At 37.1% G+C, this 22,274-nt stretch overlaps 1 protein-coding gene across 2 annotated transcripts in view; it reads right to left on the minus strand.

Moving 5' to 3' along the window:
• Positions 1–19,938, minus strand: part of LOC103025397 (transcription initiation factor TFIID subunit 4) — a 152,224-nt gene extending 132,286 nt beyond the window's left edge. For both annotated transcript variants that reach the window (XM_022679898.2, XM_022679897.2), the window contains exons 1-2: positions 18,357–19,938; positions 8,347–8,543 (exon numbers count right to left, since the gene is read on the minus strand). In XM_022679898.2, coding sequence (XP_022535619.2) covers positions 8,347–8,543; positions 18,357–19,854 — 1,695 coding nt within the window. In that variant the 5' untranslated portion in view covers positions 19,855–19,938. The remainder of the gene's footprint in view (positions 1–8,346; positions 8,544–18,356) is intronic.
• Positions 19,939–22,274: the final 2,336 nt, after the last annotated feature.

Raw genomic sequence — 22,274 nt, forward strand, 5'->3', positions numbered from 1 at the left:
TTTCAGTTCACTCAATACAGTTCCAGTTAGTTACGTTTTTTTCTTTTAATTACTGTTTTTATTAGATTCAGTTAACACAAATGTTTTTTTCACTTTCAGTTTTTGTTATTTGGTTCGTTTTCGTTAACAATAATAATTGGTTACTTAGCAACATTGTGATTATCACACCAGAGCTTTATATAAAATAAAAATAGAATTAAAAAACAGATGCCTACATCTCAGACTATTTTCTGAAGCCCGACCCGACCCGGCCCGAGGAATGAGGTGGGAAATCTCGGGCCTCGAGAGAATCTAAGCTCTATAAAACAGTCAACTAGAAAAATTATTTGAAAAATTAACTACTGCAACATAAATTACATTTTATTATTGTATACGATATGATATGGTACAACCCTAACTGAGATATTAAAAATACAAGATTTTTATCAGATTTACAACAGAAGTCAGTGATCTAAAATGTAATGTTACTAATAATGCACTCCATATATCCCCATATATCCAGGATTAAAGTAAAAGAAATGAAACTGGACAGATATAATCTGTCTCTAGTAGATATATCATGGAAAATGAAAACAGTTTAAGCACTTCAAGCAACCACTTTACTTGTGTTAATCCAGCAATCTTATGCGTTACTATGAATTCTTGAATGTCATATTCAAAAACAGCCAATCCAGTGGGTGTGGTAAACCAGGGAGCATGCAGATGCAGGACAACATATACATGTAGCAAAATCCCACAAATAACAGTCTATATAAAACCACAAAAATATCACACAATAATGACATGAATTACCATGATTTACAGCTAAATAAAACAGCTAAATAATCCATTAGATTAACTGTAAATAATCTATAACTATATACCTTACTACCTATAACTAATGACATGAAAAACACATAAACTGTGCATTATTTATGTACGTATTTTTATAGAGGCTGTTTACTTTTTACCATGCTGTCTGCATAGCCTACAGAAATTGCAAAAATGTATTGATCCTACAAGGGGGTTGTTAAAAAGGTGAAGAACCCATGTCATAAACAATTTAATTCTGTTGCATTTGATGCTTTAAATAATACATGCAAATGAATAAGCAAGTATAAAAAAGGGTTCACTGGACATTAGCCAACCTAGTTAGATAGCAGACAAATAATACTACTATAATTTATTGTAAATCACTTAATCTAACTCTACTGATAACAAATAACTCCTTACATCAAAACATTTTCAGATTAAAAATACTAAATAATAATAACGATTCATCTAGATGCGACCTCTTTTAAAATATTTCAATAAATACTTGAAGCACCTTTTTGGCCAAGGTTTTGTTTTAGTATCGAGAAGCTTAATACTTTGGTATTTGGTATTAAAGTTAAAATGTTGGTATCATGACACCCCAGGTAAGAGCAGGACAAAAATAATGCATGTGTCCACTGTCAGTGTGTGTGTGTTATTTTAGGTATCAGAATATTTTATACATAGATTTCCTTTCATGTTGCCTTATCAAAGAACTGTTTGTTCTTAAACACCATAAATGGCACGGCAACCAAACACAATTAAATCTATTCACTATATATTACAATATGATTATTATTACACTGAATAAATGAAAGTGCTCTGCTGCCACCTTCTGGTAAAAGGTCATCCTATTTATCCAGCAATGCTCAATATGTCCAAATATTTGTGGACACCCTTTTTAATGACTGCATTGAGCTACTTTAATCTGCTAACACAGATGTGCAAATGCACACACACAGCTTGTATAGTCCCTGTTTAAAAGTACTGCCAATTCTCTCTAGAGCAGATGAACATGACTCTATTGCCAGCATCCCTAACAATGCCGGCTTTGGGCTCGAGGGGTAAAAAGCAGTTGAACTGTGTTCTCTGGAAAGATGGTGCTCCATTTAATAATTTTGGGATGAGCTGGATATATGGGGATTAAAGGTGGACAATCCTTGTCATCAAGGACACATTGTAAATGAATACTGAAATTATCCAGACTATGAAGGAACACATGTAGTAAATCATGTAGTAACTCTGCGAAGCATTTAGGTGATCTTATCTGGAGTGCTGTTAACTTCCAGTTTCTGAGGCTGGTAACTGATGAACTGATCCTGTGCAACAGAGGTAACTCTTCTCTTCCTGGGGCGGTCCTGATGAGGGCCAGTTTCATCATAATGGGTTTTTACAACCGCACTTGAAGATACTTTCAAAATTCTTGACTTTTTTCAACTCGACTGACCTTCTATTAAAGTTGACTGACTATTTCTTAAAGTATTTTTTCTTTACTTAGTTAATTAGTTCTTGCCATAATATGGATACCTGTAACTCTACCTCTTCACAACTTTACAACTGATGCTCTCAAACACATTAAGAGACATGAAATTCCAGTAATTACCTCTTGACAGGTTCAGCACAGCTGTTAACTGAAAACCATTCCACCTTATAAAGCTGAGAAAAAGTTGTCATCGAAGCAAGTGCCTACTTTGAAGAATCTAAAAATCTAAAACATATTCTGGTTTGTTTAACACTTTTTTCTTAAATAAATAATTCAAAATATTGTTCTTCAGGAGTTCCAGGTATTGTATGTATACATATATTTTTTTATTACCTATTAGCTTATCTGTCTCTATATTTATTAACAAAATCTGACCCTATGTTTTTCCCCTTTAAGAATATGAGATGGAACTTATATTAATGATGCATTCTGCTCCTCTATTATATGTAAAAGCAAAATAGACACAAAAATACATGAAAATTAACCTACTCTATTAATATTGCACATTTAAATCATTCAATTAAACCTCTTGATAGTTTAAAAAGAAAAGCATACTGGAATGTGACTGATGACTGCTCTAACATAATCGCCACAATATTGACACTTAAGTCATACAATTCTAAAACACTGCTTTTACTGGCCAGAATCACTAAAAAAAACTACAAAAAAATGCAACATTAAAGATATATCAGATCAGAACTGCTGTTCTTGGTGTTTACTGGATTAGTAACCACACAAGTCTGATCTACACAGGCTGATGAAATTAAACCTAGAAACAACAACATGTAAAATCCTGTATATTTAAGTGAATTTCACACCTGGCTGTAATAATATAAAGCAATGCGTCCTCATATTAATCAATAACGCAGACAAAGTACTACCCAAAAAAGGCCTTTTCCTCTTGCAGGTGGAAAGAAATTCATCATTAATCAGCTTTGATTAATAGAGTCTATACTTAGTAAACGTACGTGCTAAAACAGTGATTAATTACCTTCTAACAGGTAAAATGTGATAAGCAAAACTTCAATGCAATATTAAACAGCTCATTAAAATCAGAGATGAGATGAAGGGACAGCGACAGGACGGCAATTACAGCGGGTAGAGAAATGAGAGAGGCTCCATGTTTCTTCAAACCAGGCTGAAACAAAAACACAGAGCCTTAAAATGAATAAAAAAAACTACTACAGGCTGAGCAGTGTTCGGTACTACCTCAACACGAAGGCTCCTCATGTTTTACAATTATAAAAGTGTGAGTGTGACTATTAAATATTTAAATAAAATAAATTAAATTAGTGCCTTCTGCTGTCTTTGGAGCAATAGGGGAATCACAGAGGGAGTTACCGTGAGCTCTGTGGCTCCAGCCAAAAATCCTGTCCAAAGTCTGTCTAAAACTCGCCCAATATCTAGCTAAAACTTGCCACAGATGTTCTCAAAAGTTTGCAATTAAGGTTTTTTGTCGACCACAATAAATATAAAAGCAGCCCAAAAAACGCACACCTTTTTTGTGAATTTCCCCCGCAACTATCAAATAAGCCCAATTTGGTGGGAAAACTTAAAACCTGGCAACTCAAGTTACAGAGGCAATTCAATAGCTCAATACAAAGAGCAATATTAATACTAAAAAAGTATATATAATTAAATAAACTAATAATATAGAAATAATAACCTGACTGCATACAATTTACACATTTCTTTCTCACAATAGAAGAGATGCTTAATTTGTTTACCAAAACATGGTCATATATAACATCTCAATTGAAGACATTTAAGTAGACTTTCCTGAAAATAACAACATCCTGCCTGTGTGAAGGTCTCCTATTATATGCTTTATAATTGTATATAGGTACATGAACATGAATCAGAATATTCTGCAAAATCTGTCTAAGGCCCTAAAAGTTTATCTGTGAATGTGCAGTAAAACATGCATTGAATTGGGAGCCTTACTAATAAGAAACAGAAGTGGAGAGCATTATAAAAACAAGCGCAACTTATCGACAGATTAGTCGCCTTCTAAAATAGTCATTAGTTGCAGCTCTACTGAACAGTATAACTATGTTAGTGTTGGCTTGATCAATTATGACACAGTTTGCATGTATGGATATTAGAGGTATGCCATATTGTATCATACCCAATAATATCGGCAAAAAAATTAACACAATAAAAAAACTTCATATCAGATTACAATATTCCTGAAAGAAGTGTCTTTAGTATTTGTATTGCTATTTACAGAATAAACTTAAAACCTTTGTTTGTTGTATATATGTTTTTTTTTCCCCTGGATGTATGAAACTATTGTTTTAATACTAAATGGAACTTTAATAATAAGTAGTATGATCCTATGATGTTAGTGTTTCACCTGCTCCACACACACTCATCTACTCATCATAGTTCTGAAAATGATCCTGAATATTCTAGGTGCACAAATCTATTACAGTCTATAGTAGACACGATTAAGTAAACTTTAATAAACATGCATTTGCACACAGGCTATAGTTACTTAAATAAGAATTATCATTCACGTCAGTGTTGATTAATGGTATAACAGGACACAGATAATCCATCATCTGTATATGTCACACCTCACTGAACTGCAGATCAGTTGTACACTATGTACAAATTTATTTTCCCACATAAATGCAATTATTTCACAAAAAAAAAACTATCGCGGTCAAAATGATTAGCTCCCTGATGCTAACAGCCTACATTCTAATAGTTTTTAACAAGTCTCTGACATTTCCAGAGCAATACCAGCCAAAGCTGTCAAACGATTTGACATTCAATACTTTGTAGGTAGAAGTATAGATACTAGAGTTTAAAATACTTCTGTAGAAGTTGAAGTATCAACTCAAACTTTTTACTCAGGTTAAATGTTTCAAAAGTACGGGTTTCAAAACTACTTAAAGTATAAGTAAAAGTAATGTAAAGGGAAAAAATGCCATTAAGAACAAAAGCTTAGGCAGATCCACAGGATCCTACAGTGCACTACCCCCACCCCCACCCCCCTCCTCAAAACACATTTTACTAAAAGCCATAATGATTATACTGTTGTATTAAAATGTAAACGTTGATAAATGTAGGATGCACTAGGCTCCTCCCTGTTTTAGGTGCATATATGCTGATTGTAAATGAATGTATTTTAGAAGAATAAAGTAAATATATTAAAGAAGTTTAGTTGGTCTGGAGTTGGTCTGGAGTTCTCTTGAGTCTCTGCACGGATCATCTTCATACTAGACTACATACGTCTGCTGTGTTCTTGCTGGAGCGTGTGTTGGGGGGGATGGGGGGGTGACGTGTGCAGGTGTGATGGAGTGTCAGAGTGTCAGAATGATATATGTTTATATTTCTTGTCCAATCACAATCAAATTCACTCTATCTGGATGGAGAGATGAGAAGCCAGAATGAAAATAAACTGAAATGAAACAGGAGTAACGAGGCTGTTTTTAAAATGTAAGTAGAAAGTTTAGATAACTGTGAGAAAATGTAAAAAGTAGAAGATAAAAGTTCTGAAAATAATTACTCCAGTAAACTATAAATAAACCAAAAGTTCTACTTAAGTAAGTTAATGAAGTATTTGTACTTTATTACTTGACACCTCTGATCCAAGCCCATTTTTCTTTGGAAAAACTCTCAAGCTCAACATTTTATCTACTTCTGATTTGAAAGTTCTTTTTCAGTTTATGCCAGATTTTCAATGGGATTCAAGTCAGGAGTGTGTAGAGGCCAGTCAATAATGTTCACTTCTAAAGATAGTTCTTTACCAAGAGCAATGTACAGATTGTATTGGGTCCTTGTCATGTAGGAAGAGAAAGCGTCAATCCAGACCACTTTTTACTGCTTAAGGGTTTCTTTCAAAATCTTCACATGTTTCTTCATGATTTCCACTAAAGCATTGGAACATAATCAATATCTCTATGGTCAAAGAGTTCTAGTTTTTCTCATCTCAACAAAGGACATGCTTCTAGTATGCAGTAGTCTTTCTCCAGGTTGTCCTTAGCATGCTTTAGTCTGGCATGAAATAATCTTTTCTGCAGAAGTGGAGTTTTTCTTGGTCTGCAACCTTGCAATGCAGGACTCTAGTGGTTGTAATTTTTGAGACAACAATTCCTGACATGGCTAGGTCATTCACTGGTGTGTTTTCAGTTATACACAATTCTCACTAGTTGCCTTTCCAGGGTCTTTAAAAGCTTGTGCTTCATACCTCTGCCAGGCTTGTTCTATATTGTGTGGCTCTCTTTGAATTGTTTGATAATATTTCTCACTTCGCTTCTACTCTGTATATCCTTCGCAAGTCTGAACTGATTTCTATTGTTTTTGTTAAGATGCTTTCCAAGTGAAAAGTCAAACACTTACTGAAGCTTTTATACTGTGTGTAAATTGTAAGATAACCCTCATTTGTAACCTGATTTAACAAGCTTACAACGTTAAAAAAGATAGCACAGCAGTGGTTTGTGCTATGGCTGAATAAAAAGTCAATTCTTAATAATATTGAACCTAGTGATTTTTGCTTATTTAGAAATAGTTATGTTAAAATATGAAAATAAAAATAGTCTACTCTAAATAAAACTAGTATTTTTAAATGCTCAGTTGAAAAATCATTGCTCTGTTATAAAAGGACATTGGAAAAAAATGTACATTTCATAGGGGAGCTAATAATTTTATTCTCAAGTATATGTAATGTATGTGCTACAGTATAAAATCCATCTTTATTTTGTAGTAAGAATACATAAAATATATACAGCTCTCAAAAAAATGAAAAGACCACTTCAGTTTCTGAATCAGTTTCTCTGGTTTTGCTATTTATAGATTTATGTTAGAGTAAAATGAACATTGTAGGTTTTAGGGGTGGGAATCTCCAAGCACCTTATGAGGTCTGCGATGCGATTGTAAAACGATTATCAATGCATCTTGGTAGTACATTATCTGTAGCAATCCATAATGAATAAACTTCAATTTTATTTCCATTCTAAAACTCCATTTTATTTTATATTTATATTAAATCAAATGAAAGAAATATGGCAAGGAGAGCACACATTTCAGAGAACCTAACAATGAAATTAAAACTGCAAATGTGCACCTGTAGAACCTGTGCCAGCAGCTCTAATACAAACAATGTTTGTACATTTCAGCATATTTTGAATAGCTTATAACTTAAACGCCTCCCTTAAATAAAAATAAAGATTCCAAGACTTTAGACTAAATACTGAGCACAAAATTCCTCAGACAAAATTTACTGTATACCAAATCAACAAACAGCCTCCATACAAAAACTATGTATCTAAATTAACATCTGCAGACAGGAGAGTCAAAATGCTGGGTCACTTCTTATTGCTGCATTAGCCAAAATATACTCTGTGTAGGGATTTGCTTCTAGATTTTTACAGCATACTACAATGTTAAAGCTAAACAATAATTAAAGCAGCTGTCATTCAACCAGCGACTGAGCGCGTTTGAATTTGCCGCTCTTCCATCTTGCGTCTTTCTTATGTGCGCAGCACAGACTGTCCGGGCGCAATTTTTTTGCGTTTTGTGTCATTGTTACGTTCTCAGATAACATCTAGAAAAACGATTTTTGTCATTTGTCAAATGTTCCGCAACTGGATGCATCTAAGCATCGGAAATTTCCCGCACTCCTAGTAGTTTTGTTCTATAAACTACGAACAACATTTCTCCCAAATTCCAAATAAAAATATTGTCATTTAGAGCATTTATTTGCAGAAAATGAAAAATGAAATAACTAAAAAAGATGCAGAGCTTTCAGATCTCAAATAATGCTAAGAAAACAAGTTCATTTTTTTTATAAAGTTCAGAAATCAATATTTGGTGGAATAACCCTGGTTTTTAATCACAGTTTCCATGCATCTTGGCATGCTCTCCTCCGCTAGTCTTACACACTGCTTTTGGATAACATTATGCCTGCACTCCTGGGGCAAAAATTCAAACAGTTCAGCTTGATTTGATGGCTTGTGATCATCCATCTTCCTCCTAATTACATTTTAGAGGTTTTCATGGGCTCTACATTACATAAATAAATTACATTAATAAATGAAAGAAGCTGTAGTGTTCGTGTGTACCTGTGGTGTGGCGACTCTGAAGGTGGCTCCAGTGGTTGGGGTTGCTGGCCGTGGAGACAGGTTACTCTGGGCCTGAACTTGAGCTTGAACTTGGGCTTGAACTTGAGCCTGAGCCTGAGCTTGTGCCTGAGCTTGAGCCAGCGCCTGCTGAGGAACCATCACCAGTTGCCCAAGTTCCGTTCGCACCAAAACCATCCCTAGGAGACACACAAATACACATCACACAATGACACCAACTACGTTTACCCCACACCACACCGGCTTTTTATTACACGCTCAACAAGATGACTACAAGATGATGCATGATATCAAAATCATATCAGCTGATAACAGAAGAGCTGAATGTTCAGGTGATGCTACACTACTAAAACATTTGTTAAAGGTGTCCCTGCACTAAAATCCACTTTTTCTTGTTCTTTTTGAAATACAGTAGGTTTCATGCATGCTGCACATGAAACTCGTCCTCAACCTCCATTGTCTGTAGTAGCTAAAAAAGAAAATATAGTCAGAATATTAGTCGATCAGGAAAAGCACCCATGTCTACAGGTCTTTTAAATGAGGTACCTCGAATTCAATACATAACTCAGTAAAAAGTGTAATTCAGTAAACAGTGTAAATTACAGAAAGTAAAAATCCACACTGGGGTGGATTTTCACTTTCTGGACCTGGACTACCCAGCTCTGTGTGTAAGTAACTATGTTTAAATAGGATCGCTGGTGGATTTTGCATTTTACAAAGACACTAAGACTAGGTAAGTGGCTGAACTGCACTTAGCAGAGCATTACACATGTTGTAAAGTAACATATGACATTACATAGCCTGTTTTTGGTGAAAAAATGTCTTTTTTTCAAATGTTTCTAAATGTTGCCTGTTTCGTCCGTGCCTCCTAGTCATACCTGCCAAGTTTGGGATTTAAAAATAAGGGACATTTTCTGTCCCCTGCTTCGAGCCATCCCACCAGCCCAACTGAGGTTTACTATCCCTTGCATTTTAAGAAAGGTTTACAAGAAATCTAAAATAACCACCTGTGAACCACTTACAAACTACAGTTTTTTTATGGATTAAAAATTGAACAAAGGGTGCAAAAATTCTGCAAAATGATGGTGACCTAAAAATAGTATCATGAGCTTTTACAAAAAGGACATGGACCAGATATATTCCAAAAGTAAATATTAGTCATAAGGGGCCTACACAATTAATAATCTTTCATTAATATCTCTTTTTGCTCAGTCCACTCCTAATCGGTTCAGTTCATTTCAGCCCTCTCAACATTTTCTCTCTTCAGCTCAACCATCTCTTCTACCCCTTTAAATAATACATTACACCACAATACTTGAGATTTGAACAAATTCTAACAAACCCTAAAACTAGCCCTGAACTATTAAAGTAAATTAATTTCGCAACATTCACAACACATACATAAAAATTAACTAGCGTTTCTTTTGCAACTTTCTTTCTCTTTATACTTTTTTCCAACTTGCTAAAATATTGTCACACTATTGACTAAGTTGCTGTATTTTTGCTCAAAACATACATTTACAGTAAAAAAAAATAAAGAAAAAAACATTTGGATTTGACTGGAATATCTCTATTTACTCAGAACATGAGGTCTTACTCTGATCTAACTGTAAACTACAAATGAACAGAAGTCCCGTTAGTGTTTCTACACCCTGTTCCTGCATATTCTACTGCATATCCCCACTGTTCTGCATATTCTAGAGCTTTCTCTTAAAGGCACTTAATAAAGTTAGTGGTGATATGATGTGTCTAATACACTGCTGGATATACATAATGATTGATTTAGGGTCTATAGGGAGCTAAGGGATTTGAACAGGTAAACTCAATAAATGATTGTTAATTAGCTGATCAGTTGGATCTGCTGGAAAACACACAATTTTAGGGCAGAGATCAGGGTTAAGAAACTGCTTTAAACTACAACCATAAAGTACTGTACTAAATTCTGGCTATCCACATTTTCTAGATAACTAGTTAGATAAATGAATTTTCGTTCACTATAGCTCACAGTAAGTCATGCAATCCTAAATTAATAAACACAGTTTGAAAATGAAATAGTTATTGGCTGATCAGGCACATCAGGAAAGTTTGAACATGTTTGTAATGTATATAAAGAGCAGTTTTTTAATGTTGTGGTGGTTGATTTGTCTTATAACGTCATAGATTTTTTTCAAACCCTGACCCTCTATCTATCTAATCATAAAGTTAAGATAACTGACTCACAAGCTGTATTTTATTAAGCATTAAACACAGTGGGTTTGATCTGTGTGTCATCACAGTTTACATGGTTAGCTCTGTTACCTTTCTTTAAAAAAAAACGACGTATGATTGGCTGTTTCTACTGAAAGACGGGACTTTCTCCTTGAACCGGCACCACAATTGGTTAAGAGACACATAGCAGTCAGTAGCCTGTCGCCTCAATAATAAAGTTTTTTTTTTATTTTGATATTATAAGGGAAATTTACGGGAAAATACTAATACGGTAGGACGGCGGGAAAGAGGAGTAAAGTACGGTAGTTTCCTGGCCAAAACGGGAGACTTGACAAATATGCTCCTGGTGTCGCAGTGCTGTTAGCCAATCAGAGGTGATATGTTTGCATGTATGAATACTCCTGAGCAAGAGCCGAAGTCTTATTGTTCTTCCCTGCCCAGGCCTCCATCGAACTAAAGCAGCGTTATAACAGATAACCGGAGCACAAAAAAACAGCTCACATGGCATTCATTCATACTAGAGACCACAACTAGACATTTTAAAATGAATGAAAAAACAATGAAATGAGACCTTTAAGATTCTATTGCATTTATAGAGTTGTATTTCTATGCAGTACTCCAGGTGGAGAAATGTACTGCTTGAAGAAAAGTACTGCCAACAGAAAAAGGACACTCTGGAGCAGATAAACACAAACCTATTGGCACCATGCATAATGCCACGTTTGGGTTAGAGAGCTATAAAGCCCCCAGCATTGAGCTGTGGAGCAGTGAAACTTTGTCCACTGGAACGATGGTACTCCATCCAATACTTTTGGGATGAGCTGGGGTGTTGGATGACCTCAGTAAAGCTCTTGTCGCTGGACGCAAACAAATCCTCACAGCAATAGTGTAAGCAATAGAGTAAGACCTCCTAAATTTCCTTCGGGATAAATAAAGTATCTATCTATCTATCTATCTATCTATCTATCTATCTATCTATCTACCTATCTACCTATCTATCTATCTATCTATCTATCTATCTATCTATCTATCTATCTATCTATCATCAATAGTTCAAAATGTATTATAGCATTCAGTCACTGTTCCACTAGAAAACATTGATAATTAGATTAATTCTAGAGGTGGGGAAATTTTTTGATTCATAGATTCATCTTGATTCAGACGTGGACGATTCTGAACTGATTTACAAATGCCAACAATTGATTCAGACATGCATGTATATGCACGCATTTTGCATAACAGGCACGCATTTTGACCTCCTGGTACACCTGTACGATTCCATGTTGTAAAGTATGCATACCATTTGATCTCATATTTCCCCCATGTCATTCACATTGTGCTGTCAATGCTGATTTATATCTAGTTAGCACGTATGGTAATCCAGAAAGCTACCTATATAGTCATAGGCGACTTTTATCCACACTTCATTTTCCTCCAAACTGTTGAAACAGCATCGCCTTGCTGAAGCCTTTCCCAGCCTCTCTTACTCTTTCACTTTCTCTTGCTCTTCTCGCTTTCTGTCTCATTTTCTGTCTCACAAACACTTGCACGCACACACAGCTGATGGCACGTTTCCTCTTTTTAAGGTTGGTTAGAATACGCAGCTATACTTTATTTAGTTTATTTAGTATTTCCTTCAATAAAGCTCTCAGTTAAATTCAGAAGATTACAATATTCTCATTTAAAATCATCAAAACTACCCTGAGATTTTATAATAGAATAAAATAAAAGTTCTATTATTTTCTTTGCACAGTACACTGCCTGGCCAAACAAATTGTTTCTATAAGCTTCAGCAATGTCACAAGATTTATTTAAATCCAGTGTTGCATAATTTTTCCACCAAGATCTAGCAGCATTGATGATGGTAGTTTCTGACCACTAAACAAAGTCTTCTCCAGCACATCCCAAAGATTCTCAATGAGGTTAAGATCTGGACTCTGTGGTGAACTCTCTCAATCCATGTGTGAAAATGATGATCTTCTGCTTCCTGAACCCTGAACTCTTTCACAATTCCAGACCCATGAATCCTGACATTGTCCTCTTGGAATATGTCTGTGCCATCAGGGAAGAAAAAATCCATTGATCCAGGAATAACCTTGTCTATATTCAGTATATTCAGGTAGAGTCAGCTGACCTCATTGTTTCAGCACATACTGTTGCTGAACCCAGACCTGCAGACCAACTGCAGCAACAACCCCACATCATCTACTTCCTTAAATTCAGATTGAGGTTTTTTTTTGCCCAGGCAGTGTACTTTACTCATACGCAGATCAAAGACAGATGAATCACAACATTAAAAAACAGCTCTGTATATACATTACACTGGTCAGCCATAACATTATAATCACCTTCTTGTTTCTGCTTTCCTTAACTATCACTCTAACAACATTAATACTAGTTTTTTTTTATTAATCATTTGATTATTGAAATAGCTATGCTTATTTTTACATAATAGAAATAGTATAAGAGTCTAATAAATAGCAGGATTTATTATGGATCATTACAGATACTTTACTACTTTTAAGTACCAAGTGGTCAATGGTAGGCAATGAGCAAATAACATCCTGTTTAAAAGAAAATGATGCATTAAAATGCATAAAAATTACCTTTGAATCATGATTTAATCAAATCTTAAGGTGCCTAGAGATTCCGACAATAAATTAATTGCAGCTAGTTTTCTTTTCCTGCAGGTTTTACTCTCGTCTTGTAACTTTTAAACCACAAAACTAATCTTTTAACTTTTAAACCATAAAAACATATTTCTCTATTTATATATCTCCCTATTTAGATATAGTGGCAGAGGACAGCTCTGTCACACTATTCATAGTGGAGGATTACACTCAGGGTTTTTCGAGGCCAAGTATACCCCAGATAAAAGGTTTTTGAGCCATATCACTAGTTTACCATCATCAGTAATATCAATGATACACAGAAAGCATGTGTAGCTTCAGTTGTGGTTTTGGACAGGAAATAAATGACCTTGTTAAGTTTCTCAACAGCAAAACACTTCACACCAAATCCACCCTTATTCTAACTGAACAACACAGAAACTAAAAAAATCTGTAAATTCCTCTTAGCATTTATTATTACACCTAATATTAAATATTAATATTAGTTGTTACTATAAGTCCTCACCACAAGCACTTAAATTATGTGCGTATGAGATATATTTAGACTTTTGTTTTCCTACAGCTGAGGACTTCTTTCAGTCAGGTACTGGAACAAGAGCATCCAACAGGTTCTTCCTCTCAGAAACACGGACTGTTCCGAACGTGTCTTTCTCAGAGCCTCAGCGCTGCAATACGTGAGACAGTGAGTGGAGCAGCAGGGGAGAGACACTCTTACACAGTCTGAGAGAACCTCACACAGCAGAAGAAAAAAACTTTACACAGAGGCAAAAGAGCTGAAAAACACTGCCTGACAAAATGCATTCAGATAAAGTCATATTGGGCGAGAAAAAAGAGAGTAAACTTAGACTTATTAGACTTAGACACAACATTCTATTCCTCCACACAAACAAGTCATTTTGGAAGACTTTTTCTCTTACTGGCAGTTTCAAAATCAAATATGTTTGTGGACACCTGCTCATCCAGCTCTTCCTCTAAAATCAAGAGCATCAATAGAGATTTTGTCTCCCTTTATTTTCATAAAACACTCCTCGTTGCTCGCCTTCAAACTTGACGTTGGAACATTGCTGAGCATCAATGAGATCAGGTGCTGATGGTTGGGATGGTGGGATGGCTAGTTCTGGCTCCACCAACTGGCTAGGCCAAAGGTACTGGATTGAGTTTCATAATTACAGAGAACACGGTTCCACTGCTCCAGAGCCCAAAATGACCTTAGGATCATATGCAGCTATTTACTTATTTAATTCATTTATTTTTAGATTAATTTCCTTCTAGTTGTGTGCATAAACACATATTATATCAAAACAAAAGAAGCATGAAGTAACTACACCAATCAGGACACAGTGTACACTCTGCTTTGTTTTAAAAAATTTTGACCTTTTTGATATACAGTAGCTACCCAGTGCAAGCATGAGGTTTAACATCAGTGCAACAATGCAAAAAAAGTCCTATGCCCACACATATAATAACATTTATGAAATATATAACAACTTCTTAGTGGACACACACACATCTCTCTAACTATTACTAATTAAAGGGAGTGTAATAGTATAATTACCCTGTAATGTGGTGTATTATAAATTTAGCAGTGGCATAAAATCGCATTAATATCGTAAACAATTAAATAACATGAATTAGTATACAAGAGGTGTGTGTTTAGCTGAATGCCAATATTATATAACCATCATGAGGTAGATAAGATACTTAGATTAGAAATAAATTAATTAGAAGAGGTGTGTGATCAAGCAGTTAACAAGCTAGCGTGTTTTGAAAGTATCAAACACACCACAATTTATAAATCAAATAGTTCTGTAAAGTTTTTGTTTCCAAACAAAGTTATAAAGATGACTGGAAAACTTCCATCTACTATGACACTGACAGGTCTGTCAGAAGTGTGTTAAAACACTGAGAAACTTACTGGGGGAAAAGCAGTTTTTCTGAATAAAAAGTTAGAATAACAGATAATTTTTTTTTCCTCTGATGCCCCCCTCCAACAACTCAAAATGCAAAAACTACATTAAAGTACTATAAACTTTGTATTACATTTAATTACATTCAAAGGCAAAGACTTTAGTTTTTTTACTAAAGGGGAGGTCTAAAGGAAGGGATTGAAATTTTGAATGAATCCACCCATCCTTCAAACTCTTTGCTCTGATGTCAACCGGCAGAAGATACTGGAGCATCTGAGCCTCCACTACCAGACTCTGCAACAGCTTCATCCACCAGGCAGTCAGACTCCTCAACACACAGAGAGGTAACTCACTGCAGTCACGCCACAAGTTTTGATATCAAGTAGTGTATTTACATTTACTTCATTACTGTTCACCATTGTTTAGGTTACTGCTCTTACACAATGATACTTTACTCAGATAAGTGATTAATTCAGAAATAAAACAGCACTGTATTTTGTTTCATATGAAAAGCACATGTATAATACTTATTAATTAATAGAAAATACACAAATATTTATACAAGAAGCATCTACAGCTCTGGAAACAAATAAGAGACCACTTCAAATGATGAGTTTCTTTGATTTTACCGAATTGAAAACCTCTGGAATATAATCAAGAGGAAGATGATTACAAGCCATCAAACCAAGCTGAACTGCTTGGATTTTTGCACCAGGAGTGGCATAAAGTGATCCAAAAGCAATGTGTAAGACTGGTGGAGGAGAACATGCCAAGATGCATGAAAACTGTGAATAAAAACTAGGGTCATTCCACCAATTATTGATTTCTGAACTCTTAAAACTTTATGTATATGAACTTTTTTTATTTATTTGAGCTTTTTATTGAAAGCTCTGCATCTTTTTAAGAGAAATGATGTCTGTAGTTTACAGAATAAAACAACAATGTTCATTTTACTCAAACATATACCTATAAATAGAAAAGTCAGAGAAACTGATTCAGAAACTGAAGTGGTCTCTTATTTTTTTTCCAGAGCTGTATATAAGGTGCATTTGGCATTGTTTATAGTTAAGAAATAATTAGAACAAATTAGAAGAGGTGTATGGACACTTTGGACACAGGATAGATAGTAAGCTAACACCTTCTAAATGTGTCAAACATACCACAATTAAAAAAATAGCAAAGTTTTCATTTGTAACTGAAGTTGTAAAGGTTTCTAAATATGTTACAACACAGTTAATGCTATCTGTGGAAAAACTTCTATCAGATCTGAAATTGACAGCTCTGTCAGAAATGTGTGACACAGCAAACTGAACATAGAAAAACACATCTGATTAAAAACGTAAAATAAACAGGTATTATGTAAATGTGGTCCTTTAAATGTGTTTATAAAACCTTAAAGCCTTATTTTATCACTGAATATTTCCGTTTAACTGCCTGTCCTCAGCAGCTGAACGCAGCTAAAGCGCTGCTGCTAGCTGGTGTTTTGCCGAGTTGAGCTACCCGCGGATATGTGCTGCTTGCCCGCCCTGCGCATGCGCGGACCCAGAAGTTTCAATGTTTTCATGCGTTTTTCCATGATAATACTGTTTTTCTCGGGTGCATTTTACGATTTAAGCCTGCTGTCATTATTGGACTGAGTGTTACAAAAGTGTATACGGCGATTTAAATGTAAACAAAAAGATTTCTTTTTTAACACGTCAATTTCCCCTGTCCTGATGTAGACCATACAAATATCCAATTTTTATTTGATGATTTTTATTTTTTCATTAATATTTTTATATTGGCCCTCTATGGCATGATATTGCAACAAACCAGATTTAGGTTATTACACCATTCCACACCACACCATACCAAACCTTATTTATTTATTTTACTTTATTTTTAACATAAGGTTACAAGGTACGCCCAATACAATGAGTATACAAAAGTATGTATAGATGTGCATTACAAAAAATGTAAATATCATTAAAAATTTACTTTATTACAGTAATTCAGTTCAAAATGTGAAATCTATATATTATATAGATGTATTTCACACAGAGTGATCTATTTTGAGCGTTTATTTCTTTAATTGTTGATGATTATGGCTTACAGCCAATGACAACCCGAAATCAGTGTCACAGAAAATGGGTTTATTAATTTTATATAAAAGCAATGGGCAGTGTGCCAAGTCATGCTGGAAAATGAAATCTGCATCTCCTCCATAAAAGTTGTCAGTAGCAGAGGGAAGCATGAAGTTCTGTAAGATTTTCTGGGAAAACACTGCACTGACTTTAGACTTGATAATTAAACAGTGGATCAACACCAGCAGATGACATGTCTCTCCAAACCATCACTGATTGGTGGAAACTTCACACTAGACCTCAAGCAGTTTGGACTGTGTGTCTCTCCACTCTTCCTCCAGACTCTGCTCCCTTGATTTCCAAATAAAAAGCAAAATGTACTGATGATCAGTAATGGTTTGAAGAGCCATGTCATCTGCTAGTGTTGGTCCACTGTTTTTATCAAGTCCAAAGTAAGTACTGAGATACTGACTTTAGGGTGTTCTGTTGCTGTAAGCCATAATCATCAGCAATAAAAGAAAACACTTAGAATAGATACATCTGTGTGTAATACATCTATATAATATGAGTTTCAGCTGAATTACTAAAAGTAAAGTAACTTTTCAATGATATTCTAATTGTTTGAGATGTACCTGTATGTGCACGAATATGTAAAGTATATTTGGCTGTTTATAATTACTATATTCTTAAGGTATCTTAATTTGTTGCCTTTGGGCAACATTATGTCAATAACATGTGTTAAGGCCATCATGATAAAGTAGTGACTCAAGCTAAACAGTTTGTCATAAGAATAAAAAGTTTTCTGTATAAAATTTCCCACATAAAAAAAATCCCAAAAATCCCAGATTTTCTTCTCCTCAAAAACATAATTGATTTAAAAGAGGGTTAAGTTTCCAATAGAATAACAAAGTTTGTTTTTAGGGAAGGCATACAGATAGCACACTTCATACATTCCGTAAAGTAAAAAGTAATAAAGCTGAGTTATAATAAATGAATAATATATAATAACTGAATAAATAAAAAAGGTTGAAACACAGACAACAGACAGAACAGATAGAACAGCGTTAACTATATACACCACGGTAGCAAGTTTTGACAATGTAGCGCAAATTGACGAGACACCTGCACTTCCCCTTTAACGGCTCGCGACTCGAGCGGGAAATAAAATCTGTGAACTTTCTTACCGGGCGGGATAGTGAAGCCGGGAGGCAGCTGGATGGTGGTCTGCTGCTGCGGAGCTCTGACGATCAGCTGCGGGGCCACGATCCGCTGTGGGGCTGTGAGCGCGGCTCGAGCCTGCGGAGGCTGCAGCGCAGCAACGCTGGCTGGCGGGGCGAGCCTCACCGTGGCGGCGGTGGCGGGGACCGTGGCCGGTGGTGGTGGTGCTGCGGGAGCCGGTGCGAGGGTGACGGCTGCAGTCGTGCTGAGGGGCGCAGTGGAGCTGGGTGCGGAGTTGTGGGTCGGGACGGGGACAGCTACGGCTACGGACGAGGCTGTGACTGTGGCTGTTGTTGTTATTGTGGAGGGCTTAGGGCTGGGGTCCCCAGCGCTGGGGATCACCATCACGGCGCCGGGTTTACCTGCTGCTGCTGCTGCTTCGTCGCCACCGGGAGACTGACCGGCGGGGGACTTTGCCGCGGTTTTGTCGTGGTTCACCTGCGGGCTCACGCCGGGACTCAGCGCGCCCTGCTGCACGAGCGCAGACACGGTGGTGCCGTTGCGGTTCTGCGCGAGACTGGCGACGATGTGGCTCGGGAGCCGGTGCAGCGCGATGGTGGGAGTTCCCCGGTCCAGCGCGATGGACGCTGCCGCCGCCGCCGTGGTGGTCGCTGCTGCTGCTGCTGCTGCTGCTGCTGTTGTTACCGTTGCGCAGCTGGACCCCGTCGTTAAGGAGACGGTGACAGCAGCTGCAGGAGCGCTGATGCTGCTAGTGGAGGTGTTGAAGGTGGAGGTGGTGGTAGCGGTGGTGTTCGTAGTGGATGCTGTGGTGTTGTTGTTGTTGCTGCTGCTGCTCGTGCTGCTCTTCACCGGAGAGCTGGCTGTGGTCGCGAGCGCTCCTCCAACACCGTCCCCGTTCACACTCTGGGCTCCGGAGCGCCTGGTCCGCACGGTCGCGCACGAGACGTGCTGTTTTGCTTTGCGCGTGTTACCGTTGCCGGGCCCGCTTCCTCCGTTACCTCCTCCTCCTCCGCTGCTGCCGCTGACCGGGGCAGAAGTTCCCGTTAGCAAGCTGCCCTCGGATACGGACCCGGTCGGGGTGCTGCTGCTGGTGCTCGTGCTGCTGCTGCTGATGCAGCGGCTGCTCGCGCTAACGCTCGCTCTCCCGCCGCTCTCGGAGCTCGAGCTGTCCGGTTTCTCCTCTCTCTCCGGTCTCCCGCCGCTGTCCGAGTCCCGGTTAGTCCCGTTTTTCCGCTGCTGAAGCTGCTGTTGTTGTTGTTGCTCGGATGTGCTGCTGCTGCCCGTTCGCGCAGGCAGCGCTCGCGCCAAGCGGTGGTTCGCGCCGCCGCCGCCTCCGCGCGCCGCTCCCGAGGATGCTGTGCCCGACACCGACGAGGCCGCCGCAGTCACCGGGTCGCTCCGGCCGCCCAGCTGCGACTCCAGCGAGCCCACCAGGTCGCTGACGGCTTTCTCGTCCACCTCCGAGAACAGCATGTCTTCCAGAGGGTCGGAGGCTCCCGCCATCTTTGATGGAGATCGCTGTGTGAGCCGAGCGGGAGTGGCCACCGCGCATGCGTGTTACCAGGGCATTGTGGGAACGGCGAGTGACGCCAGAGCGCCGAAATTTTTCATACACCCCCCCATACACACACACACACACACATACACACATACACACACCCACCACCAGCACCGCCCCCCATACCCATACCACACAGTACTGTGCTACTGTACACACAGGCCTCAGCTCACAGGGGAGACCAGGCAGGGACAGCTAAAACACTTTCTTTGATTTTTCCAATAAATCAAAATCCATTTACCCTGCAATAACCAATTTGCTACGTCATAAACTTCAGTGCTAACCCCTGAATCAATAATTTCTAATGTTTTTTTTATGATTTAAATACAGACACTCCTATAAGTCTGTTATAGTCAGTGTTATAACACATGCATGGACCTGTTGAAACATATCTAACATACACATAAAGTGCTGTGAAAAAGTATCCGTCTCTTTTGTTTCTTTACTTTTTGGTCATATGGTGTTGATTTTTAAAAGTCAATCAATGTTGATATTGCCTGAGAAGTAGCTAGGAACTTTCTAACTACAAACATAAAGCCTTTATTACTAACTTAAACAATATTATTAAACAATAAACATCACTGTAGTAAAGCTGAGTATAAAGAATGTCACCAACTACTGCCAATCTGATTGAACATCTAAGCTCTAAAACAGTAAAACAAATATAACATTAACATTACCTCAGTTATGATGAAGAATTGGTGCCAAATTAAAAAAGCAATTGCTGCAAATGGAAATAAAACCACTTTTTCATCCCTTCATCCAAAATTGTATGGTGATGAAATGTAAAAAAGCTTATTGAAAATGCGGTAGGTTGACGGTATTAGGTTGATTTAAGGTTAAAAATTTTATGTTTGCAAAACCATTTAACATTAAATGTTGTTTCAACAATGTTTCAATGTTGAAACAACAAAAGACATTACTTTAAACATATTACACATTTTCCAGAATATCTTTAATATCAGACAAAGATAACCTGAGTAAATACAAAAAAAAAAACAGTTTTTAAATTATTTCAATTTTTTAAGGAAAATAACTGGCCAAAAATAATTGCCCCCTAAACCTAATAACATGGTTGTGCTACCGTTGGCAGCAACAACTGCAATCAAGCTTTACTGATAACTGGCAGTGAGTCTTTCACATCTCTGTGGAGGAATTTTGTTTTTGTATGAGTAGTATAAACATTTACCTCCTGATTCTGATCAGGATTTTTTTCACATGTTTATTTATCCTGAATAATATGTAGTTTGTACTTTTTATATTTAATGGATTTAAAATTGAGCTGGAATTGAGTATTGTTGAGTGTTACTAAAAATTATAATCATTGGAATCAAGAAGGAAACACTGCTTTTAAAAGAATATGAATTGACAAACTCTAATAACATAAATGAAAAACAACATTAATTACTAGCTTTCACTATGGGTATGGCCCGGTGATTTTAGACTAACACAGCATTTTATTTATCAATGCCATTTATTCCAACTTTCTACTTTCCAAAGTATTGTTAGATTTTACTGTTGCTTACTTAAACTAATTACTGAAGGAATTAATTGATAATCAGTCCAAAGGGATTTACACAATTAATATGCTTTAAAAATTGTGGCAATACTACAGGAACATTTAAATATCATTAAATCTGCAATCACATAGATTGTTGTAAAAGACTGTACAGTACAGCAATATTAAAATTTCATTACAAATTACAAAGCTTCACCTCCTCATATTAAACAAAAAACAAAAAGTAAGGCAATTTGACTTTGTAGGGTATATTATGTTGTAACAATGCTTCTTGAGAATACACATTTTACCATTGGAAAGCCTGTTAACTTCCCTATTAAGTGTTGCCATGTTTGTAAGGAATATGCATTTAAGGAATGAACAGTAGTGCTGAGGATTGCTTCCATGACTAATTTGCTAAATCTTCTCTGCCAATGCCAAACTGTTTATTTTTGCTGTTGCTGCTGACACTTGTTTTGGGCTTCTGGTACCTGCAGGTGTGAGCATGGGCTCTGACTGATCTGGATAGGGCCTGTGTGATTGGGCTCGTGTTCCGTAAAACCATTCCATATAACAAGGTATATCAGAGACAGGCCACAAAGAGAGTCCCAAGAAGAGGACACACCAAAAAAGACCTTAAAGGAGAACTCCGGTGTAAAATAGACGTTTGGTGTAGTTAAACATGATAAAAAAGTATTTACCTTTGATGAATATCACACCTCCGTTCTCCCACAGCGTTCAGAGATCCAGACATTTTAACAGTTTGTCCAAACACCCTTCAGACTCTGTGACACAGGGCATAATTTGCCCCGATAAATTGCTTTTTCCACCTTTATCCAGTTCAAAGTAGCTCCACACCTCCTTGCT

This window comes from Astyanax mexicanus, chromosome 9, assembly GCF_023375975.1.
Source record: "Astyanax mexicanus isolate ESR-SI-001 chromosome 9, AstMex3_surface, whole genome shotgun sequence".
NCBI classification, from domain to species: Eukaryota; Metazoa; Chordata; class Actinopteri; order Characiformes; family Acestrorhamphidae; genus Astyanax; species Astyanax mexicanus.